Here is a 24,549-nt window from a genome sequence, read left to right on the forward strand (position 1 = left end):
CCTTTTGTATCGCACCCCCTCTCCCCAATAGGGCAAACACGGGAGCAGCGTGAATGTCCACAAGTTGTTCAAGCGGTATCGACCTCCGATCACGGTTGTGGCGCTCTCGACGGCACTATGGACAAAGCCAAAGCAAGCGGTGCTCACCGCCGCCACAACGATGTGGAAGTAAAGCTGGGACAATAAAATCACAGGTCCAGGATTTCCATCCGCTCAAAGCGCAGTGACGACGACGACCTTGTCGGGGACAAAGCAGTTGAAGTGGCGAACACCACTTGAAGTTGTGGAGCCTTCATTATTTCGTGTTACACAACTTGATCATTTCCAAAAATGGACTGTTGTCAAGAAACACGTTTACAACTTACGCGAAAACATTTGATTGTTGTTATAGGTGTGACCTGAGTTCACAAAGGGTTACTTGTTTCGAACATCTTTTTGGAAACTTGTCCACCGAGGACTAGTTGAGTGGCGAATTCAGAGTCGGCAGAGAAACAGAAAAAAATAACATTACGTTGAGAAACTGCGGGAACGATACATATGCCACTACATGCTCGAAATTGCCTACTTCCGATAGAACTGTGGCAGTGAATAAGCACTGTATACAGGTACTGATTATGGAAGGACCTACATTACGACGGAAATTGAACCAAAGTGACAGACATCCTCTATCAAAACTACTTCGGAAGCCCCTGTGCCAGCACGTTCAGGATTGGCGCAACAAAGCCAGGACGCGAGGCTGCTCACCGTTTATGTGAAAACTCCCACTCCCGATTGACGATCCTGAAACCAATGTCTTCATATGGAGGTCCAGCGCTGAAATGTAACAACACGGTGTCCTCATTGCCGGCTTCCCTGACGATTTTGTACGTAGGGGCTTTTGATTTGTCGATCAGATCCGGGTAAAAGATGTTGAACTGAAGTATGACGTGAGTCGGAAGTCAGTTGTAGAGTAATCGACACATACTTTATAACCCTGAACGACCTTCGGAGGCGGGTTGTCGACGCTAATTAATGGCGTCAAGAGAAGATCAAGAACAGGAGATAGAGCACGCACTCGTAGTGAGTCTGATTATACTTATTCCATTCGTAGCCAGTATGCACGCGGTTGAAGTATCTAGGTTTCCGAGGTCGGTATTTATCCTCCCAGTTGTATGACGTAGGATTTGCAATGTTCTCCTCAAGGTTAAAGAGTTCCTCCTCTTCGTCGAGTTCTCTCTCTGCCTCGGCCCTGTACAAAGCTTCGGAAGCGAGGTCAGCACCGCTTGCAATCTCTGGAACTTCGACCTCAACCATAGGTTGAGCAGCCTTGGGCACGAAACGCGAGGCAGCGACCGTACGGCGTTGTTTCAGCTGTCCAACAATAAGCGGGATTTCAACCAACAACAAAAGCGATGCCTACCAAAGCACGAAGGTCGTCAAGCTCTGTCACTATGTCGATTTGGCGTTCATCTTCCGTTAACTTTGTGATGTCTATCAGTGGCGGACTCATAGACCTATCATAAGGTTCCATGTCCTCCTGCGTGTCTGCTTCTGCTGTGGTCACAGGTACAACATAATTTGCGTCTTTCAACCCTTGAGCTGCTGATCGAGCAACACCAGCAAGAAGCTCTTCCTGTGCGTGTAGAGCCTCGTCACGCTGGCGCTTGCGTAACTGCTCAAGTCGATTGCGAACGACGACTTCATGCAGGCTCTTCAACTTTGCCTATAATGTGAGGGTGAGTTGCAGTATCATAATTCTGTAAAGAAGAAGCATACCTTTGCCTTCCAAACAAGTAGTCTCTTCAGGAGCCCCTCCCAGTAGTCCGTATCAATAGGTTCACCGCTTGCGAGCTTTGCCTGGATTTGCTTTTGAAGCGTTGCAAGATGGTCGTAGCTTTTACCAGATAAAAGTGCAGTGATTTCTGATTCCACAGCGACTGATGCTTCTACCCCCATGCGTTCACTGGCTTTAATTCTGTCAATACGGTCTTTGCAGACCACCATCATATTCTGAGGGACATCATCAGCTAAGGGAAAACAACAGATGCAACTAACATACCGTCCAAAAGTCGATGTCCACCTCAGAGGTCTCAAGTGAGAGGTAACGCTCAATATCATCATGAAGTTCGTCAATTTGGTCAGGCGAAAGATTCTGTGGGACCAGTTAGTTGCATGACACGACGTTCGAGGTCTAACATACGTACGTCGAAAATGTTATACGGCTCGTCAAGGTCAATTTCGAGCCCGGCATCGTCCTCGATATGATCTTCGTCCAGCGGATGTGCATACTTCAAGTTCAAGGCCAAGAAGTCAATAGCTTTGGCCCTCTTTTCCCTTATGCGAATGGCAGCCCGGCTTCGCTCCTGCTCCAACTGGAATTCCCCATCCTTCGCTATCCATTCCGACATCTGAGCAGACTCTGCCATTCTTGCCATGCGCGACTCTTCCTCTTCCCGCAGGCGTTGCTCTGCTTCCCGTTCCGCTCTCCGCCTGTTTAACCTCTCAAGCTCCTCCTTAGCATCTTGCCTTCTAATCGCATCCTTATGCTGTGCCTCCGCGAGGGACAATCCTTGTTTGCGGTCCTTCTCATTTTTCTTATGCCAGCGGAACTGCTGCCCGAGGTTTACGTCGTGGAAGGGATTATCGGTTGCGCTGTATACACTAAGTTCAGCAACCTGACGAGCTTCTTCCTCTTCCTTTATGCGCAATTTCTCTGCTTTGCGGGCTCTGCGCTCCTCGGACTTGTCGCGTTTGCGTCTGCTTCAGGTAAGTGGGGCATCGACGTGAATGGAAAACAAATACACACTTCTTGTCCTTGCGCTCTTCGTCTTTGGCTCTACTGTTACTTCGCTCTCTCTGTCGGCGTGAGTGTTCCTCGTCGTGATCCCTACTCCGACTACGCCGCCGCTTCCTGTATTCGTCTGGTGGGTCCAATTTAGAAGAGCGCTTGTCGTCTTTGACGCGGTCTCTGTCTCTTTCACGACCATGTGAGCGAGAGCGGTGATGAACCATGCTTGCAATTTTGACGATAACTCGGACCAACTTCCTGTCTCCTTCAAGAAAGTTGCTCCAAAGGCTTGGGATAACAGTGTTTGACATTGTTTACACGGACCTGCTCTTGTGTGATGACATCTTGTGAGATTTGTGTCCATCACGTCTATTCTTTCAATTCCTCTGTAGACTCTTAGTTCCCTGGGTTGTAAATTGCATAGTAGCAGGTGCTCAGCCTGATTCTCCTAATAACAAGGAGCCATGCTATCGAGGTTCTCGTACACCTGCCGAGTACACCCCTTGCGGGTCCTCTTTCGCAATCTCCAGACGCAGGCACGATACGAGTATCCCTCGCACGATGAACAGGATGATAGTTCGTTTCTGCCACGATCTGGACTTGCGACGCCACGACAGGTAATAACCATCCCCGCGTTTCGACCAAAAGAAAGACTAACAGCTTGTCACTGACAGCTTGTACGATACCTCGATGAATATGTAATTGGCCAGGAGACTGCGAAGAAGGTCCTTTCCGTCGCGTGAGCATTCATACGTATTGCTCTGTAGTATGTGTAACTGAGGCAGTAGGAAGTGTATTCAACCACTATACCCGTGTTCGCGCAAATCTTGCCGCCTTTGACAATGAGAGTGGTGCGGACTCATGGTCCGAAGCAAATGCTGGTGATGGTGTGTTCCGTTTATATTCTCATCATCCGGAGAGGATGCTAATGAACTCAGCACACTCTGGCGTGACATCTGCACACTTACATCCTCACCCCCAGCGTGCCCTCCCGCAATTATCACTCCAGCCTCGACAACCAGTCTCGTTATTTGAGAAGAGCAATGTGCTGGTAATGTAAGCCGAAAACCTTTACATAGAAGTATGCCCTACTCAGAAATATCGTTTACTCCAGAGGACCAACAGGATCAGGGAAGACTTTGCTCGCGCGTACCCTTGCACGCGTCCTTGACGTTCCATTTTCTGTCAGTGATGCGACATCTTTCACTCAGGTGCGATAACTTCCACTACTATTACAAGCTTTTCACTCCTTACTATGTCGAACCAGGCTGGCTGTGAGTCTAACTGATTGCCTCGTTTGAAGGTCAGCTGATGTCTCCTCAGATGTCGGAGAGGATGTTGATATGTGCATACAACGATTGGTACGCCCATATAAGCTGAAGGCGTGTGGACAGTCTCATTATATACTACCTAGCTGCAAGCAGCCAATTGGGACTCGTATCGTGCCAGGTAATTCTCACCCTCACCCTGTTCATTACCTTTATTACTAGTTTTAGCTCTTCTCATCGTTGTCTATTCTATTTTCTTATATCGCTTACAGCACAGGTATCGTCTACATTGACGAAGTCGATAAGATTGCACGCAAATCCTCATCTACGACTGAGAGTTCACGGGATGTCGGTGGTGAGGGAGTGCAGCAAGCTCTCCTACGAATGATGGAAGGTTCCGTTGTTACTGTGCAAGGAAAGCCATCGTCACTGGAGCCCCCGGCACCCACGGCACGAGGGCGGAGCTCACCAGCTGCTGCACAACGTAAGTCTCGTCGAAACGTATGGTCTGCGCGAGGAGTACTAATATGTCAGCCAGAGAGACCTGATACCTTTCATATTGATACTTCCAATGTGCTCTTTATCCTCAGCGGTGCGTTCGTGGGGCTTGATACTGTCGTGAAGCGGCGGGTGAGCAAAGGTGTATGTTTTTCATTCTCCATCTTATATGTTCTTCAGCTCTTATTGATCACCATTCCTATAAATTCAGTCCATTGGTTTTACCGCGAACCTCGCACCCAAGGAGGAAGACTCAGACAGCAAGGGTTTCATGCCATTCTTTACATCGAACCGCCGATCACCAGAAAACTTACTAGAGATGGTTGAACCTGCTGGTAAGTTATGTTTTATTAAAATACCACTCCCGCAACCTCAAAATGCATCCAGATCTGGTGAAATACGGGTAATTCGTCGCATGCTATGTCAAAATTTCAAATTCATTTTCCCTGCATAGCTTTATTCCCGAATTTATCTCCCGCCTCCCAACCTTGACGACATTATCCCCGCTAAGCACCCAGGATTTACGACGCATTCTGACCGACGTCCGTGGGTCACTTATCAGCCAGTACACTGCGCTCTTTGGCCACTCTGGCGTGGAGATTCGCTTTACAACAGCATCTATTGATCAAATATGTTTGCGAGCTGTCGAACGAGGGGGAGGGGCGAGAGGGTTGAGGGGAATCATGGTAGTTTTTATTTACCCGGAAAATTCATCAGTATGCTCATTATATACTGTAGGAATCATTGCTTTTAGATGCGATGTACGAAGTCCCGTAAGTTCTCAATCATCCTGCTGTTGTATTTTTGTTAATTGTTTTCTGGCGTTTTACCAGTGGATCGGTGTGATATTTCTTCTCCTGACTACTACTCACACTAATGATGTCTAAGAATGTCCGTTATGTCCTGATAACGGGCGACACGGTGCTGGGCAAGTCTCCAGCTCTTTACTGGATGCGAGGGGACGGTCCCGCGTTTTGGGCGGCCTGGGCTGATGAAGAGCAGCGAGCAGAAAGGCATTAGGTGTAGGTGCGTATATTTGGCGCAGGAGAATTGAAAGTCTGCTTGCTCAGTTAATGTGGTGAGAGGCACGTCCTCCTTGGAATGTATTGTCGTGTATGTATCGTGGGACACAGGATTCATCTGGGACTCTTCAAAGCCTTCGTCTTTCTCATAGATCTCAATTTCGATGAACGCAGATACGGTCACGAGACCACGTGAACGCGACCAGTGAAGATGAAGTTCATTCCCACTGAGATGAAGGTGGGGAACTGTCTCCTGTCATGATGTCACGACGAGTACATGTCGGATGAATTGGGTAGGTAAGTGATTTACATTACTTGGTCAAATGAAATGGCAGCGAGCGGTGGTGTCACGGGGGCACTCATGAAAGCAAATTGACGGATAGACGTCACAACAGGAAAGAGGCATTAAGGAGAAACAAAGGGATCGCTTCGTCCAGTACATAATTATTCTTTCTTCTCTTCTGGCGATTCCTCTTTTTTCTCCTCTTCCTCTTCCTCCTCTTCCTCCTCCTCTTGTTCCTTTGCTTCGGGCGCAGACTGCTCGTCGAGAGAGGCGCTACTGTTCATCTTCTGTGTCAACTCAAATTGACGCTTGAATTCATTTGCATTATCAGAGTTTGCGAAGCGGATGGCCAGAGTTTCTGCGGTTGGTGGTTCTTCGGTATAGTCGGCAGCAACCTTCCAAACCCAACTCCTGTCAGAGCCAATATTAGGCTGAAGGCGCATTTCTGAGGAGACTGTATTTCTCTCGATATAAGCAGAACCAAGAGAGGCCAAAAAGTCAACTGACTGTGGTGGTTGGCGCAAACTTTGAGGGTTTTGTCGCGTCTCATTACAAGACGAACCTTCTTCGTCTCCTTGTGCTGAAGAAGTTTCACATCGCCTGTGCCACGTTCTTTCCACTCGTTTAAGATATTATCGAATCGGAAGAGCTTTGCTCGCCTACAATAGCGTTAAATGATGGTAGTCATTGGGTCAAGGGGTGCAAGAACGCACATCTTGAAGAGCACATCCTCGTCTTCCTCGTAGGTCTTTACCTCCACTTGTTCCGTGAGCTTGATAACAGGCTCAAAATGAGGATCAATCTCCTCGCCCTCTGGCTGATTACATCGCGCCACAATACCGCAGCTCGTCAGTCAATCACGTTGGACTAGTCTCGTGCCAGAGACTCACCTTTGGTGCGAGTGCATCAGAAGTATCTGCCATTGTGATTAATTCGTAGTGCTTCTAGGGAATCTGGTGTTGAGAAGACAAAATGACTGAGACTGAGATTACGATTACGAGCAAGATCACAAAGAGCACTCAACTTTGCAAAGACTGATTCGATTTCTTATCGGGACCTCGAGCACTCCCATGATCAGCAGGTCCCTAGGGTCTTGTCAGTTTCCCAATTTGGACAGAACTTTCTCGACAAGCACCTTCTGTCACCCAACTACTTACTCGCTGCACAACTTTCAAAATGACGGTGCTTCTGTCGTGGCGACATACGCCATGGCTCGTCCTCTCGATACTGTCTCTAGTCTCCTTTGTTTCTGCCCACATGATTGAAGTTACAGCTTCCAGGAAAGAGTGCTTTTTCGAAGACCTACACGAACATGACCAAATGACAGTCACATACCAGGTTGGAGAGGGTGGACACCTCGACATTGACTTCTGGGTACGCCTATCATAACAATGTTTGTTTATTCTCGAGAGCAACCTTACTGACTCCCTGCATGTAGCTAACGGACCCAGAAAACATTGTTCTCACTAAGCACATCCGTGAAAGCACCGGCACGACGTCCATAACAGCTGAAAAGGATGGCCGATACGAGTACTGTTTCTCTAACCAAATGAGCACGGTGGCAGACAAGATGGTTAGGTACGCCTTTCTATCCCCGTAACTTCCTGGTATCCATCCTCACGGGGTCTGCTTAGCTTCAACGTTCATGGTATCATATACGTGTCAGAAGAAGGTGAATGTGCCTGCCTTCAATCATTGTCAGATTACTAACTTTTCTTCTTCTTTCTCTCGCAGCAGATGTCACCGCTCCCGTTGAGCGCGAGATCCGCTCGCTCGCTATAGGTCTCACATCTGTCAAGGACGAACAAGAATATATCGTTGTTCGCGAGCGTAGACATCGGGACACAGCAGAAAGCACCTGCGACCGTGTAAAGTGGTGGTCTGTACTCCAAGCACTTGTATTGGTCGCGGTAGTCGCGTGGCAGGTGTATTACCTTAAGGTTTGTTGTAACCCACTCGTTTGCTGGCTTCTGTAAACTGAATTATGGCTATAGAGCTTCTTTGAAGTAAAGCGCGTTATATAGTGCATGGACTGGGGAAATATCATACGCTCGCTTCTACCACCTCAGGATGTGTCTCACAATCATAACACTCATGCTCCAAATGAAGGATGGTACATCCCTAGCTTTTCAGTGCTCAGCGGTCTTCGTAGCTGTCAGAAAGATACAAGCTTCCAGTGATACGGACGATTTCCAACACGCTTCCTGTGGTTGCAGAACACATAATGGGCGCCTAACAAAATCATGGCATGGCTGACCGGTGACCATTGTCATGCTCGTAATCTGTCATTCGCACATTTTTCTCAAGTACTCAGAAATATCTCGATGACTTGCCTGACAGGACAACTTCGATTATACAAACAACAGAATAGCAGGTATACATAGATCAATGTAAAGTAATATAATGGCCGATAGCATGCAGGGAGGATATGTGCAAGTGCGATTTGGATCATCTGACAAAATACGAGGAATGAGACAACACGGGGTATAGCGAGTACAGTAGGAATGGGTGATTGATCATATTCGTCATGATAGCATAAGGAGTGATACTGTGTAATGCACATATAGAAGTACAGGGGAGGCGTCGCCTCTCCATCTAATGAACAGAAAAAAATGCAGGTTACTCATCTCCATGTAGGCTTTGAAGATACTCTCATGCTCGAGTCAGGTAGAATACTCAGGTCCGCGCTGATATTAGCACTCGTATCGCTGATGGGTACCGGGAGGGTTGCCATCACATTGAGTCCCTTCACCCGCAAGGACCTTGATGCATTGGCAAGAAGTGAAAGTCTCTTTGGCCTCTTCGCAGGTGAACGCCCGATCGTTTCTACGCGTCTGGGTCCACTCGTGGATTCGTGCAACGGAGCATCTTCAGATGGCTGGAGGATCATACTAGATCGTCTCCTTGCCTTCTCGCTGCGCATAGGTCCAATGTTCGAACGCCGTCGGGAGTTTTTGGACTGCGTTGTTGTACGGGAAGTTGATGTGGGAAGGCGTCGCGTTGGGCTAGCATCACGGTCCTTGTATTTCGGAATATGTAGAGATTCTATATCTTGACTATTCATAGTGCGGTTTGAGAGTGGCAGTGCACGCCGCATTGGTGAGTCTTCGTCCGCCTCCTGAAGACAGCCAAGGGAAGATGCGCCTTTCACTTTGAGAAAGCTCGGGTCCAGGCGGCTTGCTCGTGGGCGCTTGCTTGTGCTCGAGTGAAGGGTCATGGAATTGAATGATGAAGAGGATGATATAGGAAGCATGACGTTGCTCAGATTGAGACTGTCTTCTGTCCGCTCGTCTTCCCATTCGCTCTCGGACCCAGCAACAGAATGACAGCGTCCATTAACACTTTCGCTGCTATCGCTGGACGTAACGAGAATAACTGGGGGGGATGGGGCGCTTCCCCTATCGTCTAGTGCACCTTGTCCGGCTTCATCTTTCCATTGAACTACCTTCTTCTCCTTCTCCTTGTCAGAGACGCGACGATAGGGTTGACCGATACTAGAACGCAGGGAGCGTCGCGGTGACTTGTACGCCCGCCGTGGAGGTGAAGCGATAGCATTGTAAGACATGGACTTTCTGGAAGCTTTGACAGCCTGCGGCAGTGCCGAACCTGATGGTACGCGGAATGTATCAAGAGTGCCCGTCCCATGAGCCACATATGCCGCCGTAGTTTGTCCTACCAGTGCTGCAAATGCGTCGTCATTTTTCTGCACCACACCGCGAAGTACAGATGCCATTCCTTCGAAGCCATGTTGTGCTTCTAGAGAACGAGCCGTCTCTCCTAGCACAACCGTGCACCGACCGACCATACCCAGGAGACTGATCATCATTTCTGATTGGGTGCGCACTGAGTCCCGGACTGCATCACGTTCTCTTTCGGCTCGTACGCGCTCGATCTCTGCCTTACGGCAGCGTGCGTCTGTCTTGATGCAGTCGACATGCAACTCCTCTATTTTATCGGACCGTCGCTCGGAAACTGCGCGCAAGGTTGCCTCAAACATGTTACGGGAGTTTTGAGAACGTGTAAGACGAGTTACGAGGGGGGAATCAGGAGTTATTATGGATTCCTCAAGGCGAGCCAGAGACTTGAGGAGGGCACGTTCCGCTTCGAGGTCTGAAGAAAGCGGGGGAGATGATGAGGCCAGTGCATCAATCTGCGCAAGCCGAGAGCGGATAATGGAAAGTTTCATCTCTGCTACCGATATCTTTCCAGCACACGACGCGCCCTCAACTATGCTCGCCTGAGTCTGTTCCATCTTATCTTGCATATCTCGTTTAGAGCGGTCAACTTCAGCAGCAGCCTCTGCTCTCTTGCGCTTGAGAATGTCATTCTCAGTGCCGAGCTTGCCAGAAAGCTTGGCTTTGAGCTCGGCAACTTCGAGGTTGAGTCTATTGATAGCCTCTACGTATTGACCTACGTGTCTGTCGACGTTGACGACATTACGGGTGACAACCTTTGTCTTGATTTTCGTAGCACGTTCTGCATAAAGGAGGGTGTTATGCGTATCATCGAAGTGCTGCGACGTAGGAGCAACACAAACGACCATGACGGTCTTACAGTTCCCGCCCAGTGAGAATTTCAGCAATCGAGTAAGTTTGCTGTTGCGATAGGGCACATGGCGGATAGCGCCACCGCTCTCACAGAGCGCGTTAATGCAGTTGCCGAGCGCGAGAAGTGACTTGTTGATGTTAGCACCTTCAACCATGCGCTGTCCCATATTGCTTGTTGCTGCGGCACGCTCACTACCGGCAAGGTCAATAATGGAGAGCGTCGCCATGGTGCGCTGCTCAGTCAGAGAAGCCGTACGAGGGGCTTGGGTGACATGCACTTGGAGGACTGCATGCGATCGGGACGATGTCTCGTTCGCATGGGTTGGGGATTGTGTCCTCCGCGAGTTGCCCTGTAGAACAATCTGTTTGACTTCCTCCGCGCTCGTGGGATGGAGCTCGACGAGACCCACGACCTTGACAGATTTGTCTTCGCGAATTTGCAGACCGCCACGCGGTGTGGGCATGCCAGGCTCGGAGAGTAGATCTCGAATCTCTTCATTGTAGATTTCGAGAAAAGTAGCAATGACTTCTATGTTCCAGTCATCTTTTCGATCCTCGATGCGTTGGAAGAGGTCCGCCATTGTGAGGTAGATGATGCCAGGGTCTCCTTCAGTCCCGCTGATGGTATGTGTTTTACCACACCCTGTTGCCTATGGAGGAGCATCGTCAAAAGCCACGCAACGGCATTTAGTGAAATTCACATACCCCATAAGCAAATACAGTAGCATTGTAGCCGTCCAAAAGGCCATTTAATAGTGGTTTCGCGGTGGCTTCATAGACGTCACCCTGTCTTGCCCCACTGTCAAATACTCGATCAAACATGAATCTCTTGTCCTTGTATCTCTTTGTCCCAGGGGGCACAAACCCGCGCTCAACAAATGCACGTGTCTTATCTCTCTCCTCTGGGTCAAATGTAAGAATGCGGTCATCGACTATTTGCACGATGTCGCGAAGAGGTGCTGACTGAGTTATAGGTCTTCCTGGTGTTGCAAGGGTGCCGTCACCGCGAATTGTAGTATCATAAGAGAGCTCTGGGAGACGTGCAGCTTCCCATGTTGTGGGAGGTCTGACACGGACTGGGGGATATTGGATTATGAAAAGCATGTTATCAAAGAAGCTTACCCGCAACAGTGATGGAGCCAGCGGCAACCATGACTTGTCAATTAAGGACTGTCAGATTGTATAGAAACGAAATGGATGTTTGTCACTGTGTAGGATCGCGATGAAAGATGTTAGCTCGACGCAGCGAGCAATTATGAAGTATAGATGCAGGATTGCCGGATGCCTCGTTCAAAAATCAACCTGACGCGTCCAACAGTATGCTCACGTGATCGTTCGGCTCGTGACTTTGACTCAGTGCGACTGTGAAACAGACTTGCGTTTATTACATACGAATCTAATGGTGTGTGGAAGTATTACTGTCGATGTCCTCTTCAGCTATGTTCGTCGTGACTTTGAGCAGACATTTTTCAATGAGATTGATCATGTGCAAATCCGTGTCACCATTTCACATTGCCGGCTGTAATTTGCGAGAACCATGCGGTGCATACCAAGTACACATTGCACATGTTCTGTATTACCTCAGCTGCGTAAACGGAACTCCGTTTGATTGCGACCAATGACCAAGGATGTATTATAGGGAGAACTTGCCAGAAGGGCCCGCATAGCAAGTTTCACGTCTACAGCCTTCATATTTCAAGCACCCCCGAATAACATGGTGGTCATCGACTCCCGTGTATAACCGAGGCTTCCAACACGGCTGTGGTATTTCATTTGTAGGCCGTGATGTTATAGCGCACTGGATGGTCAATAGGGGCTTGCGGTAAATTCTGTGACAAGGCTGGATATCGCACTAAGAAGCACATCGCTTCTACGTCGTCAGGGATCTATTCATTGCATATGAACGGCGTCCCCAAAAGCTGTAGCGACTCGGACTTATCGCACTGCGAAGGGCAATCTACTGGTGGATCTCCTGCTCAGCAATGTTATACCAATTTTTCTACAGCACTCACGAAGTCGTTCAATGAACCAACTTTGTACGTTCAACTTCTCTAGACATGAGGGTACTGGTTTGCATTAATGACATCACGCACGCGTGCGGTGCGTGTGATCGCATGAACAAACCTCAAGGGGGGGAACTAGCGGAACCAGCTCCATGGATGGGTGATGTAGTCACTGCGGCCTTGCTAAGCTCCTTCCCAACGTGGTTTTTGAATAGATGGTCAAGAGACGCCTGGCTATTGTTGTTGATAAGGATTGATAAAGCACCCATTCAGGCTGGAGCTGACATGATAAGTACAAGCGTGGGTCGAGAGGATGCCAAGAAAGTGCAGTATTTCGACTGGCAGTGCAAGCTGTGACAGGGCTACCGGTGAAGAGCAGTGTTCGATCTAAATTCCTGAAATTCTGCGCAGCGGTCCACTGTGGTCGTGAATGATCTCCAATTTAATGAAACAACTGCCATGGGTGATTTCACCGTCTTCGTACGCGTGTCGACACGCGACTAAAGCTGTAGACGAATGGTCCGAATATCGATGGAGCGAATCATGAGCGCAGTAGAAGAAACTAACGTCATCCAAGAGCGCTTCTGCCGTGCACAAGCTCTGCCCCAAAAAGATCAATAAAAGACACTGGCCAGTGACCAAATGCTCTCCAGACAACAACACCCCCCCTACCATAAATTTAGGCTCTCGTCGTGTGACCAGATCAAGGATCCTTGTAAAAAGGAACGTGGTGATAAACTTAACACTCTTTGATACCGTCACAGTCGTTATCATAATGATGGTTGCGTTCACTGGAACCGATTTGCCTGCTTCAGGTCAGTTCGTAATCCCTGGCAACCTGCTTGTAGTAACTGAACTAGACCAAGCTAAAACACTAGTGCGATCAACGTTACAGTCACCTCCCAACGGAGATACCGAGGCGATTTTATCGTATTACAAGTCTGCTGCGGTTAATGGAGCAATGTCGGATGCCATCAGTCTAGCTCCCAGTTCAGGTCCTTCATCCACCTTTGTTTCTCCAGTTGCTTTTCATTCTCGTTCGATCTCGTCGACATCTATTGCTACCCAATCTTCTTCCTCCGCTTACTCTTCTGAGTCCTCAAAGGCGCGTGCGACTGCTCCAAGCGCGTATAAACCTCCTCAGACACGGCCTGTCTCCCCACTTGGTTTGAAAGGAGGGCTAGCGCGCCGCCCAAGCATACCGTCCGAAGGTAGCGCAGATAGGCGACGCATTGCTATCGTTGAGATGAGCACACATGTTAGCGAGTACCCGAAGAGTGATTCCTACGCGAACACTTCTTCAGGCGACTTATATCCCCAACGAGGTCGTGAGACACAGCTAGGTGGTCTCGCATTTGTTGCACCACCGGACGCGTCGCCACAAATTTTCAGCTTTGCCCATCCACTCACTTCACCTCTTCAGCCTCCGTCCATCCAATTACAACCCTCTTCGAACACTGCACCCTCTCACGGACGCTCATCATCAGAGACGGTCAAAGTATCTGGACAAGTTACGAAGCACTCTCGGAAGTCATCGCGCGAGGTGGCTGTCGTAGGCACAATCTCTCTTTCAAGCAAATCATCAGACCAGGGCTACTCATCCTCTGTCACAGAAGTACTCAAACCACCCCTATTCCAAACGCCCCAATCCCGTTCACCTTCCCCTGGGACACCTGAGACGTCTGATTCAGGGAGCTCCACTGCGCCTCCCAAGAGTAGACAGAGGAAAGACGCGCTCTTCCCTAGTGTAAGTCCAATTAAGGAGCTGAAAGAAACTGTGTCTCCCCTAGCAAGTCCTATGCCCGCTCCTGAGGTGACGCCACGCATAGGAGAGAGCAAGAGCGTTGGTGATCGTGTGGCCGGTCCTGTCATTGTCAATATCTTGCCCGAATCGCCTACACCTATGATTGGGAAGCACATTAAGAGCCTATCCAATACATCTACAGCCACACCTGCTACTCCCTACTTGCACTATCAGCCTGGTCTGCATGCAAAAGCAGGACCGCTACCTCCTCCCCCCATGTCTGTCTTTAGTATTGATCCCAGTGCGCCGCCTCCACCTAGACCACCTCGACATCAGCCATTGAAGAAGAAAAATGATATGGATGCTGTGAAGCAAGCATTGGCTCTGCCACCCTCTGTTGCAGCTGCACTCAAAACGCGAATACTTCTCGCGGAGCCCAAGGCAGAACGTGGAATGACTACTAGTGCCAATTCCCCACCTTTGGAAGCAGTGAAGGAGCTTGCTCCGACTTCGAGTACTAGCCCTTTGGGGCTGGGTCCCTTGCAACCAGTGACCTGCGAATCCCGATCAGAGGAGCCAAAGTCTCAGTGCGCCATTTTCTTTTGTGTTCCTGCCCGTATCAAATGACCTTCCCACAGGCCCAATACCTCAGACAAGGAGAATGAATCTGAACTTCCCCAGACGCCAGCTCATATTCGCGAAGGCGCCTTCCCTCCCTCACGCATTTGCACCTCAGACACGAAATCAAACCTTACTGTGTCCCCAGGTCGAACGATCGTTCCTCTCCCCCGCCATGAGTCTATAGATGACCTTGTTGCTACAGTCGGACACGCAATTGATGACATGGGTATAATCCGTTCATCTGACGTTCCTCCCCCAACCGTTCTTGAGCCCTTACGGCATAACGAGAATCGGGGCAACCGATCTGGTCTCGACATTCGACGCATCTCCTTAACACCCGCGCCACCACTAGATGACAATGATAGCGTTGAGAGTGAGAGTAAACCTGAAGTGCTTCCGCCCCTGCCGGCGAAGAACGAGCCTCAGCCTTCAGACTTACGAATTAGAAGTGCGCTCAGTATCAAGCGGTTTTCGTCTCTTCCGCGCACGCCCTCGCCGGTATCGCTCACCCAGCCTTTTACGGAAGTCAAAAGGTCTTCGAGGACGCCGTCGCCATCGTTCGTGGGTCATTCAGTACCAAAAGCACTACCTCCAGTTCAGAAGGTCAAGTCAGCGTGGCCGCCATGTATGCATTTCGCAGATGTGGTTGTGAAGAAAAACACACTCGATCGGTCGGTAGGATATGCGCAAAAGATTAACGAACTCTATTTGTACGATTCTGGACTAGGTGATTGGATCGTAGAGACAAGATATAAAGGTGGGAGTTACATTGGTCCTCCATGCATATATGCGCTTACAGCATGATTAGCTGCAAATCCCCCAAAGCGCACCCCTGCGAACACGAGTGCTCGTGTTCCATCGACACATTCTCCCCGCACCCAAACTCGTAATATCTCAGAGTCCTCGACTGGGTCCGAGGTTACTTTTCCTAGACGTCCAGACGCATACCTGGCTACAGATTTGTCGGCACCTCCCTCCGGTGACTCCAGTCCCCCCAATGCACCTCCTTCGCTTCCATACCCAGCACTTGCTTCAGCGCCACGCAATGGGCCAAATAGGGCATCCACTATCATTGCTAGCTCATCTTCATCCTCTGGTCGTTCACTGACTTCCCCTACTTCATCGAACAAGTCACCAGCAAGCTTCCTTGCGTCTTTGGGACGGAAAACAAGTCTGAAGAAGGATAAAGGTGTGGCATTGATAGCTCCCGTAATCGGGAGGGCGCTGTCTAGAAGTCCGCCGCGACAGGAGCCGAATCCGCGACCGATGACTATTCCGAACTCCCCATCTGTGCCAGGGGGCCCACGTGCACCCCCTAATCGTATGCAAAGGTCCCAAACCATAGTCCTATCCCCTCAGTCCGCGCCAAATGGCTTGGGTCACCACCGATCAAGTACAGTTGTTATACACCGACCGTCGCAACTCACTGGCCGCAACACATATTCCGACCGCGGATCACCCACTGACTCGGACGAATTCACACGTCAGGTGGACAAGCTTGCTGCTCTGCTCCCGAAGGCCGATAAAACTGTCCTTGGAGGGTACCTCCGTAGGGCAGGCCAGGATATTCTTGCTATTGGGCAATATCTCGAAGACGAGAAAAATGGAACTCTACGTCATGACTAATCCATCCTCTCGTCATGTATGATCTGACAGTGCTCATTTAATAATGCTTTGTTTGCTTTCGCTCGCACATTTTATACCTTCGTGCTCCGACTCGTCTATATGATACATGTATTATTTGTTTCTGGGACTACATTACTGCCGCAATCGGAATAGACTGTTACTGTGTTGAAATTTACCTTGCAGGTCTGAACCCATGTTTGACGGCCTGATTGCTACTGAACTCTGCGAGATCGGCGTGTTAGGATAGTTATAATTCTGACGATGGTTAGCTCACGATGCTGCTGGGTAAGACGAGGTCTAGCGTTTGGACTTGGCCCGCCCCAACCGGACCCACCCGAACCACCAGATGGCGGAGGAACTTTTGAACGATTGAAGTGTGGGAGGAGCATGTTTTCAACCTCGTTGGCACTGTCAGAACGTTCCGAGATGCTGTTTGTTCTATATGAATGGTCGTTGTTGCTGACAGCAAAAGGTCGTCGCTGCACGTTGGTGCGCTGCTGAGGGCGAGCAGGCTGTGGCCAAGCGGCGCTTTGATGAGGCCCGAAAGGGCCAGCCATGGTGCGATTAACCAACGGAGTTCTTTGTATCTGAGGTTTTATTAGGTAGATTCAGTTTCGCAAGTAAGAACCCTGTACCCCATTTGCGTCCATTCTACTGATCACTGGACCAATATCCACACCAGCTGTACCTTTATTATGATCGTCTTGAGGAGGTCGATCAAACATATTCCCACCGCCGACACCCTGCCCATGCGGGGCTGCGCTCGGAGCAAGTAACGACTTCCGCTTGGCTTTGTCGTATTGGGCCTAGCACAACTGTCAGTATATCAAACCTCCAGGCAGTCGTCGAAGCGACCTTGAGTTTTTGATACTCCTTCTCGCGTTCTCTGGAAGAATCTTGTAGTTCGTGAACCTTTCGCCGTTCCAGTTCCATGTCGCGTTCCAACTCTGAGACAATTGAAGCTTTTGCTATTCTGTGAGTGGGGCGGTTCACTATACCTGCGACCTTGTTGCTCAGAAGATTGATTTCCCCATTAGCTGGAAGCTGTGAGTGAAGATAGTCTAACGCAGGAGGAGCATCACCTTCTCTAATGACATTGTCTAGCTGCTTCTGCAATTGTGCTTGCTTGTCATTGAGGTTGCGGATGACCGCTTGCTGGAATGAACTAATATACTGATACAATACCCCTACTCCACGAGTAGTATAGCACGTACTTCTCTTGGTGGACCTGATACTGCCAGAATGATAGAGCCCTCCACCAGATACGTTAGACGATCGAGGAACTGAGAAGGTTTGTGAGAAACAAGACGCTCACCGGCTGCAAATTTCCATGATTAAGGACGGGCTGAGGCCCGAAAGAACAGACTACCGACACTAAGCTTGGGCTTGATGAAGAATTCTGCGCATATATTCACCGTTTTGTAGTCATTAGTTGGATGTAATGAGCACACCTGAAAACATTCAGAAATATGAAGCAGGACATAGTGTGTCAAGTGACTTACAACCACATCGTCTCTTCGTGACATCACAGTTGATGAATTCGCCTCGAATTACAGCATCGACAAGTGACTTACGGCTCGGTCAGTGATGTCTCACAAGCTAGGACGTCGATCAGAATACAGTATGCGAGCGAATGAAAAAAAATACCAGGACATAACCGCGAGGCATTGAACAATTCGTTCGCACAGTCAACTAGCGGAATCACAAGAGTCATTTCCAGTCAGTGACCCCTTTGCGTTCGGTCGCTCGGCCTTCAAATCAGATCTTACCGCAGAATATATGCGAGCCTAGGACAAATGATTGTTCATACACCATAAATCACACCTGGCTACTTACATGTTGTCTGGAAGAATCGTTGTAGACAGAGCAAAATCCGAACAGGAAAGCGATGGGCTTACCACCACTGCCTTATCAATAAGAGTCTTGCGACATGTCAATCGATTACATCGTAGCTCTGCATCCATCCTCGCAGCACGGGTAGAATGTCGTGTTCCTTATTAACAGGGTGTTCTGTAGAGTCACGGTGGACAAGGTGAAAAGGGGTGCCAGTGCTTTGGATTTAAAATTGATCATAAAAGGAAACTACTGTAGTTCATAGCATCCGAGTCCGGTGGCAATCATGCTCGGCGATGTCTAAATAACAAAACAAATACATAAAAAAGTGGAGCAACTTAGTGGTATCAGCAATTGTGTTTGATACATGAAACACGAATATCTAATTAATAGATGAGGGACGTATCGGCAATAGAGTCAGCCCAATAATATGCGAGTAGAAGAAATTGTAGGTTATCATGGTCTCCATAGATTATGCCGAGCTGGGGTGTTAGGGATGCTTTTTCGAGGTCGATGTGGTTTCGATGGCGTTACTGGGCGCATTGCGTCAGGATCCGCTCGCCTCAGAAACTGAAGCGGAGCCAAGGGAGACCCCGATGATGGCGTAGACTTCACTGAATGTGGACTATGCGCTCCTGGAGTCGAGATGGTGAAGGAAGGAAGGAAAGGACCTCTAGGTTCGGGGGTGCAAGGGGGAGGAGTAGTCACAATTTCAGGCGCTTCGAGCAAAGTCGCGGAGCTAATCCACTTTTCTTCTCGAGATCCAAAGCGGGGAGAGCCAAATTTGGGAGGAGACTCTGGAGGTATGATACGAAACACATCTGCGAAGTGATCTTTGATAAACCTGTATATTATGTTAGTGAAATCACCAGGCCAAGACTCTCCGCGTGCGTACTTTGATAATTCTTGCCAACCACCACCAACACGCACCATAACAGTCTGCGAGCGCAATATGCGACAAAAGCATAGCTTTGGCTCTTGATCACCAATCCAGTACTTCCCGCTTTGATCCTTCCAAGTGTCGGCGACTACCTCGATATTGATGTTGACTGGCAATTTGTTGACGACGTCTCCAACCGCGACGTCCAGCTTGTTCTTGGGATTAGCAACGTAGGTTTTCCGCGTTTGTGGCTGCGTTTTCTTCGGGGGTGTCTGGACTTTGTTTGACGCGGGAAACGACTGTCGCGGTGCGCGGGCCCACGTGGACATGGATGAAGATGACCTTGAGTGAGTTGCGGTGGACCGCGCGACGACAGAAACTTCTGAAGGTGTGGGGGAGGCCCTCGAACGTGTCTGCGCCCGGGGACGGGTAGGGACTGGAGGTTGCTTCGTCGGTGTGTTGGGAGTTGCATTACCAGATAGACTAGCAGTACGCTGACGAGATGCAAAAGTTGAACCGTGCAGAGAAGATGATGAAGGCGTTGCCATTGGCCCTGCCAGTGACACTGATCTTGACATGCTAGCGGTAGATATCATAGAAAGTTTGCTGGACGGCCGAGTTCGAGTTTGCAAATCGCCAGACGCTACTCGGCGGGGGCTTGGGTGCGCTGGAGCTAGGAAACGCCCATTGGCAGATCCTCTTACTGAGAGATTGGAATAACCACTGGCCTTTCTGGTGTGACCAGTCGTCCCAGAGCTGATACCAGATGTACTACTATTCCTACCAGAGCTGAGGACACTAGCAGGACGGGATTTCTTGCCGCAGATCCTATCGCGAGCCATTTCTTCCAACTCGACCCATGTCTGCTGAACACGTCGATATTCAGAACTGGCGCGAGCATCGTCCTTGACTGATTCTATGTATGCCGCTACTTGAGTAACAATGCGCTTCGTGAAAGCAAGGCGAGCTGTAAGTTGTTCTTCTGGGGGCAAACGAGAGGTCGAGACATGCGTGCTAGAAAGTGGTCCAGCAGGAGGAGAAGGGTAGCTGTCAATGTGCTCAAGCAGATCGCTGAGAGCCATATCGCAACGATGAGCGACGTCAGATAGGTCAGCTAATTGTCGGATCCGTTGCATCAGCTCGGTGGATGCTTCGACTTCCGAATTTGCCGATCGCAACTCCATATCTGCGGCAGGGGATGACATCGAAGAAGGTAATGCAGCAAGCTCGGATAATTCAGAAACTATGGACGCAAAGAGAGCATTCATCTTCCCGTATTGCTCTAGAGTCGGTAGATGATTGGAAGAATTCGAATTAGCTGCCGGATGTGCGACCTCATTGATGCCGATAGAACGAAGTCGTTTCCTCAGCGAGACAACCTTATCCAGCAGATCGCCCCTCTGATGGGTTTTCGTCGGTGATGGAGAAGGAGCAATACGCAACCCAAATACATCTAACGCAAATAATTAGAACTTATCAGTGAACATCAAAGACTGGGCCCCTCACCTTCAAATAGTTGCGATTCATTTCTTTCCTGGTATTCGGTTTCCTGTAGCTGAATGCCCGCCTTTCTTTGAGCCTCAGCTTCAAGACGTTCGCGTTCTCGCGCCTGACGCTCCATCTCGGCCTGCTGCTGCTCGGCCTTCAAACGCTCTTCCTGCGCCTGTTGTTCATCACGCAGCTCCTTCTCAATCCTTAGCCTTTCTGCCTTTTTGTGCTCTTCCTCTTCTCTTGCTCTCGCCTCTGCCTCTTTGCGTTCTTGCTCTTCTTTGGCTTTCGCCTCTGCCTCTCTGCATTCTTGCTCTTCTCTTGCTCTCGCCTCTGCCTCTCTGCATTCTTGCTCTTCTCTTGCTCTCGCCTCCGCCTCTTTGCGTTCTTGCTCTTCTTTGGCTTTCGCCTCTGCCTCTCTGCATTCTTGCTCTTCTTTGGCTTTCGCCTCCGCCTCTCTGCGTTCTTGCTCCTCTTTGGCTTTCGCATCTGCCTCTCTGCGTTCTTGCTCTTCTTTGGCTTCCGCCTCCGCCTCTCTGCGTTCTTGCTCTTCTTTGGCTTTCGCCTCTGCCGCCCTGCGTTCGAGTTCAAGTTCAACCCGCCGCCTTCTCTCTTCCGCTTCTTGTTCCTCTCTGAGTTTAGCAGCCTCGATACGTTTTGCCTCCGTGGTGAGCGTAACCGACAGCTTGCCCCGAAGCACAGCTGCATTATCGGCCCAGGTACTCAATTTGACCTCAAGATTATCCACCTCCCTTCTTCGTGACATGATGAGAGTCTCGTAGATACGATGATCGTGCGAACAAGGCACAGATTCCATTTGGCGCAAGGATTCACGGATCAAGGAGAGGCGGCGCGATAAGCGAGAACGATGTTGCGATGAATGTCTGTCAAGCTCCTCTGATAGATCTTGCAGCGGAGTAAGCTTCTCGTCTGCTCGAGAGATAGAGTCCAGTAGTGTTCTCAGCGAGCCAAGCTCTTCAGTGACACCACGCAGGTCATCAGCCACCAAGGTCAATTCAGAATCAACATCTTTGGCCATGCATGCCAACTGAAGATGTTCAGTCTTCTGCTCGAGGCTTTGTACATCCCCTAAGAGACGCATAACTAGCAAATTGGAGTCCCCTCGAACGGCGTCATCAAGGCTGCGTAACGTGAAGGGTGGTTCGATGGCGGCTGGTACATCGAATGAGATGAGTTTTATGTTCCCTGCCGACGAAAACCTTTTCCGAACGAGAATAGGTGCGTTCCTTTGATCGGACGCATGCTGAGAGAGGAACGGTACCCGCTGAGCTACGGTGTTCGTGAATGCGTCGGCAGTACTACGGAGCGCATTTGACTCGTCCTTTAGTTGATCCTGCGTGTTACCCAAGCTTTCCCCACAAAGTTGGTCATTAAGAATTTCCTCGATGGTGGCATCATAATGGATCTTGAGGTCCTCAACCCGAACCTGGAGCTCGTGGACGCTGTCCTGAAAAGAGGTCATAGCTGCATATTGTGACCGAATAGCGTCCAGGAGAATGACCATCTGCTTCAAATTGTCCAAGTGACCAAATAACCCTTCAGAGGTACGAGAGAGGAATTCGTCCAGGGGCTTCTCAAGCATTCCACTTAAGGTAGCCAGTGGATGCATCACGTCATTTGTGAGGGTCTGGTAAACGACCTCTAAACGACCCACTATGTCGCTAGACGACACTGAGGGTGTAGGAAGGACATCTTGAGGTGGCGTCTCCGGAGTCAGAGGTTCTGCACTTTGATTGGTCTGTTTCCATCTTTCTCTCTCCATTAGGTCGGCGACCTCGCTCCGTGTGTCCTCCAGCTCATTCAGAACACCATCCATGATCGACCAAACTCTCCTAGCTACACGGAGTCTGCCGAGTCTTGTGTTCACGTCAGCGCAAATGGCAGCAGCTTTGTCGCGAACAGCAACTAAAGCCTCAATCTGAGCGGCGGCATTGTCCTTGAATGTTTGGTCAATACCGGGTCGCTCTGCATTGAGAAGTGCCACCCGAAAGGCTCGCAGTAGATGGTCGGCTTGAGTGCATGATTGCTCCACCTCTTGAGTGATTGATGGTAGGAAAGTAATGAATGCGGAATGAGCCGTAGGATGCAAACAATCCTCCGATATGAGACTAGGAGGGGTGCCGTCACCATCACAGGCAGTGACTCCATTTTCAAGACGATCAATAGCGGAGTTGAAGATTTCCATTAATTTATCAGTAGACCGGGACAAGGACTCGACATCCTTAACAGCTTCATAACCAACTCTGTACTCCTTAGCAAGAGAATCAACCTTGGCAACGAGATTCGAAGTGGAAGCAAGTTCTGAGGACAAGATTTGACTGATCGCCTCGTTGGCTGATTGTTGGTCAGGAAAGAGAACATGTTGTGGTCGCGGGAAGGTGCCACCACTTGCGATAGGATTACCCCTCACAGCAAGCCTTTTCACCAAAGTCTCTGCACGGGAAAGGAAGCTAGTACTCTGGCGGAAAGTCGGGTGATAAAGCTTCGAAGTTTCGATTTCTTCCAAAAGGTTTTGGGCAGCGTTCTCATCTTTCATTGTTTCAACGTAGATTTCATCAGCTCTGACTAGCAATTAGCGAAATGACCATCTAGAAAACGAGAAGTCTCACTTCCGCCATTGCGTAACAATATTCATGACAAATTTGCCGACGTGTTCCATCTCGTTGATGCCTTTGTCCTCGAGTTTGTCCTGCTCGTCTAGTAGCTCCTCCGGAACAGCCCTGCGACTGTTGTCTATCAACTTGTCTAGAGCTTTGCCAGCCGCAGCGACCTTTCCGTGCCTAAGAGACGACACCCTGCCAGCAACCTGTGCCGAATCCCGTGAAAGGATTTCTGCAAGCTTGAAACGGGCGCTGCGAGAGAATCCAGTATTGGACGTAACAGACGTATCTGAAGCCATGGAAGCAACAGAGCCACGACGATTTGAGGGCTTTTCTTCAGATTTAACCATGAATTCGTAAATGGAAGGCGACCATCTAGCACGAGTAGTGAGGAAATTCTCAATGTCTGCAAGTATCTTCTGGCGGTCACTCCAGGCTGCGCGACGTTGCTCTTCCCACGTCAGCCTAATACCCAGAAGATCAAGGTTTTCGGAGCGGTCCCGCAGGAGGTGGAGGAGCTTGTCGAGTTCATAAATGGTCGTAAGAGTGAGTTCGATAACGTCAGTGTCTTCTGGTGAAAGATGCCTCTGTGTAGCCGCTGGTGCCATCGTCAGCACTTAAATTAAAAGAAGAACAAGGAGGCCTATACCTTTAGTGAGTGCCCTAAGCTTCTTGAGCTCCCCAGAGTCAAAAATTTCTGTCTCTTTCTCAATCCTATCGTGTTCTGCAAGCCATTCCTGAAGCTGTTTGCGCGTGGGTAAACCGGGGATGTCTTCTGCGGAGGTTCGTATGGCGTCCAGCCCGACAAAAACCTCGATAGGAGGAAGTGCCTCCAAGAACTATGGGACAAAGAACAATTAACTTGAAGACAAGGATAAGAATGACACATCCGCACTTTGATTTTATCTTCTATCCAGGCTTTCCGCTCGCTGAATGCCTGGAGCTCAATGACCTCATGAATCTCTAACGCTTGTTCCTCCTCATTTTGCGAGACTTGAGCTTGAGAGAGTTCCGAATCAGAGCCAGCGAATGCCTGTTGATCGAGTGGAGGCGTGCCGGACGCCATATCTGGAGAAACACATGAAGCAGCCGCTGGCGTGGCTATTGGTCCAGGCACCTCGGGCAACATCCAGTAAGATAAAGACTAACAATTATATGAAAGTTATCAGCCAGGAAAATGTCGCATTGCCTGCAGATGTTCGCAACGCTAGATAGCAGAGTCTTATGACCGCGCGTTCGCCTGCAGAATTCAACGAGGCCTAGGCGCTAAACACTAGGCCAGTCACCGGTACATCTATTACCTAAGCCGGGCCACCTTTTTTAGATTGCCGGCGGGAGAAGATCTCAG

General features: G+C 49.5%; 8 protein-coding genes across 8 annotated transcripts; 3 read left to right on the forward strand and 5 right to left on the reverse strand.

Moving 5' to 3' along the window:
- Window positions 1-561: 561 nt before the first annotated feature.
- On the reverse strand, window positions 562-3,078 carry HD556DRAFT_1445362 (mid region of cactin-domain-containing protein; the record flags this gene model as incomplete). Its single annotated transcript, XM_041306913.1, has 10 exons — window positions 562-576; window positions 629-689; window positions 745-914; window positions 965-1,004; window positions 1,055-1,350; window positions 1,400-1,702; window positions 1,756-1,989; window positions 2,039-2,131; window positions 2,184-2,736; window positions 2,786-3,078. 10 exons carry the CDS (start codon window positions 3,076-3,078, stop codon window positions 562-564), a joined length of 2,058 nt encoding a protein of 685 aa, XP_041158275.1.
- A 153-nt stretch (window positions 3,079-3,231) lies between these two features.
- HD556DRAFT_1486485 (P-loop containing nucleoside triphosphate hydrolase protein) lies at window positions 3,232-5,774 on the forward strand (the record flags this gene model as incomplete). The annotated part of the gene is made up of 16 exons (XM_041308723.1): window positions 3,232-3,384; window positions 3,442-3,506; window positions 3,560-3,654; window positions 3,706-3,823; window positions 3,882-3,978; window positions 4,035-4,041; window positions 4,091-4,128; window positions 4,182-4,216; window positions 4,308-4,519; window positions 4,574-4,677; window positions 4,745-4,868; window positions 4,921-4,936; window positions 4,988-5,219; window positions 5,272-5,306; window positions 5,367-5,373; window positions 5,422-5,774. 16 exons carry the CDS (start codon window positions 3,232-3,234, stop codon window positions 5,551-5,553), a joined length of 1,470 nt encoding a protein of 489 aa, XP_041158276.1. The 3' UTR covers window positions 5,554-5,774.
- Window position 5,775: 1 nt separating this feature from the next.
- On the reverse strand, window positions 5,776-6,891 carry HD556DRAFT_655473 (ran/spi1 binding protein). The gene is made up of 5 exons (XM_041311203.1): window positions 6,863-6,891; window positions 6,729-6,791; window positions 6,552-6,655; window positions 6,346-6,497; window positions 5,776-6,292 (listed from the first exon to the last, which is right to left on the reverse strand). Exons 2-5 carry the CDS (start codon window positions 6,759-6,761, stop codon window positions 6,000-6,002), a joined length of 582 nt encoding a protein of 193 aa, XP_041158277.1. The 5' UTR covers window positions 6,762-6,791; window positions 6,863-6,891; the 3' UTR covers window positions 5,776-5,999.
- Window positions 6,892-6,952: 61 nt separating this feature from the next.
- Window positions 6,953-8,162, forward strand: HD556DRAFT_655722 (COPII-coated vesicle protein). Its single transcript, XM_041311204.1, has 5 exons — window positions 6,953-7,212; window positions 7,277-7,416; window positions 7,473-7,510; window positions 7,573-7,778; window positions 7,833-8,162. The coding sequence occupies exons 1-5, from the start codon at window positions 7,015-7,017 to the stop codon at window positions 7,860-7,862; spliced, it is 612 nt and encodes a 203-aa protein (XP_041158278.1). The 5' UTR covers window positions 6,953-7,014; the 3' UTR covers window positions 7,863-8,162.
- A 299-nt stretch (window positions 8,163-8,461) lies between these two features.
- On the reverse strand, window positions 8,462-11,538 carry HD556DRAFT_1240635 (P-loop containing nucleoside triphosphate hydrolase protein; the record flags this gene model as incomplete). The annotated part of the gene is made up of 3 exons (XM_041298136.1): window positions 8,462-11,035; window positions 11,091-11,461; window positions 11,508-11,538. The coding sequence occupies 3 exons, from the start codon at window positions 11,536-11,538 to the stop codon at window positions 8,462-8,464; spliced, it is 2,976 nt and encodes a 991-aa protein (XP_041158279.1).
- Window positions 11,539-12,954: 1,416 nt separating this feature from the next.
- HD556DRAFT_656257 (uncharacterized protein) lies at window positions 12,955-16,485 on the forward strand. Its single transcript, XM_041311206.1, has 4 exons — window positions 12,955-13,203; window positions 13,249-14,719; window positions 14,771-15,510; window positions 15,562-16,485. Exons 1-4 carry the CDS (start codon window positions 13,164-13,166, stop codon window positions 16,377-16,379), a joined length of 3,069 nt encoding a protein of 1,022 aa, XP_041158280.1. The 5' UTR covers window positions 12,955-13,163; the 3' UTR covers window positions 16,380-16,485.
- Window positions 16,324-18,505, reverse strand: HD556DRAFT_655782 (uncharacterized protein). The gene is made up of 15 exons (XM_041311205.1): window positions 18,278-18,505; window positions 18,216-18,222; window positions 18,149-18,166; window positions 18,027-18,071; window positions 17,954-17,978; window positions 17,882-17,894; window positions 17,795-17,830; window positions 17,695-17,744; window positions 17,594-17,632; window positions 17,462-17,544; window positions 17,378-17,416; window positions 17,235-17,326; window positions 17,015-17,185; window positions 16,654-16,966; window positions 16,324-16,601 (listed from the first exon to the last, which is right to left on the reverse strand). The coding sequence occupies exons 1-15, from the start codon at window positions 18,341-18,343 to the stop codon at window positions 16,552-16,554; spliced, it is 1,047 nt and encodes a 348-aa protein (XP_041158281.1). The 5' UTR covers window positions 18,344-18,505; the 3' UTR covers window positions 16,324-16,551.
- HD556DRAFT_1537401 (uncharacterized protein) lies at window positions 18,420-24,544 on the reverse strand. Its single transcript, XM_041309658.1, has 6 exons — window positions 24,097-24,544; window positions 23,851-24,040; window positions 23,211-23,799; window positions 20,599-23,162; window positions 19,108-20,545; window positions 18,420-19,056 (listed from the first exon to the last, which is right to left on the reverse strand). The coding sequence occupies exons 1-6, from the start codon at window positions 24,328-24,330 to the stop codon at window positions 18,669-18,671; spliced, it is 5,403 nt and encodes a 1,800-aa protein (XP_041158282.1). The 5' UTR covers window positions 24,331-24,544; the 3' UTR covers window positions 18,420-18,668.
- Window positions 24,545-24,549: the final 5 nt, after the last annotated feature.

Source organism: Suillus plorans, assembly GCF_016647745.1.
Source record: "Suillus plorans strain S12 chromosome Unknown HD556scaffold_43, whole genome shotgun sequence".
Classification (NCBI taxonomy): Eukaryota; Fungi; Basidiomycota; class Agaricomycetes; order Boletales; family Suillaceae; genus Suillus; species Suillus plorans.

Excerpts from the sequence above, each read along its gene's own strand:
- HD556DRAFT_655473 (XM_041311203.1), bottom strand. The coding sequence starts at position 6,761 with ATGGCAGATACTTCTGATGCACTCGCACCAAAG. Across the intron at positions 6,656-6,728 it reads CTGATGCACTCGCACCAAAG|CCAGAGGGCGAGGAGATTGA; the intron begins GTGAGTCTCTGG and ends CGATGTAATCAG. Across the intron at positions 6,293-6,345 it reads AGTTTGCGCCAACCACCACA|TCTCCTCAGAAATGCGCCTT; the intron begins GTCAGTTGACTT and ends AGAGAAATACAG.
- HD556DRAFT_655722 (XM_041311204.1), top strand. The coding sequence starts at position 7,015 with ATGACGGTGCTTCTGTCGTGGCGACATACGCCATGGCTCGTCCTCTCG. Across the intron at positions 7,213-7,276 it reads ACCTCGACATTGACTTCTGG|CTAACGGACCCAGAAAACAT; the intron begins GTACGCCTATCA and ends CCCTGCATGTAG. Across the intron at positions 7,779-7,832 it reads GGCAGGTGTATTACCTTAAG|AGCTTCTTTGAAGTAAAGCG; the intron begins GTTTGTTGTAAC and ends TTATGGCTATAG.
- HD556DRAFT_656257 (XM_041311206.1), top strand. The coding sequence starts at position 13,164 with ATGATGGTTGCGTTCACTGGAACCGATTTGCCTGCTTCAG. Across the intron at positions 14,720-14,770 it reads TCAGAGGAGCCAAAGTCTCA|GCCCAATACCTCAGACAAGG; the intron begins GTGCGCCATTTT and ends ACCTTCCCACAG. Across the intron at positions 15,511-15,561 it reads CGTAGAGACAAGATATAAAG|CTGCAAATCCCCCAAAGCGC; the intron begins GTGGGAGTTACA and ends CAGCATGATTAG.
- HD556DRAFT_655782 (XM_041311205.1), bottom strand. The coding sequence starts at position 18,343 with ATGGATGCAGAGCTACGATGTAATCGATTGACATGTCGCAAGACTCTT. Across the intron at positions 17,745-17,794 it reads CAACTAATGACTACAAAACG|TCTGTTCTTTCGGGCCTCAG; the intron begins GTGAATATATGC and ends TAGTGTCGGTAG. Across the intron at positions 17,545-17,593 it reads TATCAGGTCCACCAAGAGAA|TTCATTCCAGCAAGCGGTCA; the intron begins GTACGTGCTATA and ends TCAGTATATTAG.
- HD556DRAFT_1537401 (XM_041309658.1), bottom strand. The coding sequence starts at position 24,330 with ATGTTGCCCGAGGTGCCTGGACCAATAGCCACGCCAGCGGCTGCTTCA. Across the intron at positions 23,800-23,850 it reads GCTTAGGGCACTCACTAAAG|CGGCTACACAGAGGCATCTT; the intron begins GTATAGGCCTCC and ends CGATGGCACCAG. Across the intron at positions 19,057-19,107 it reads GGTTGGCAAGAATTATCAAA|GTTTATCAAAGATCACTTCG; the intron begins GTACGCACGCGG and ends CATAATATACAG.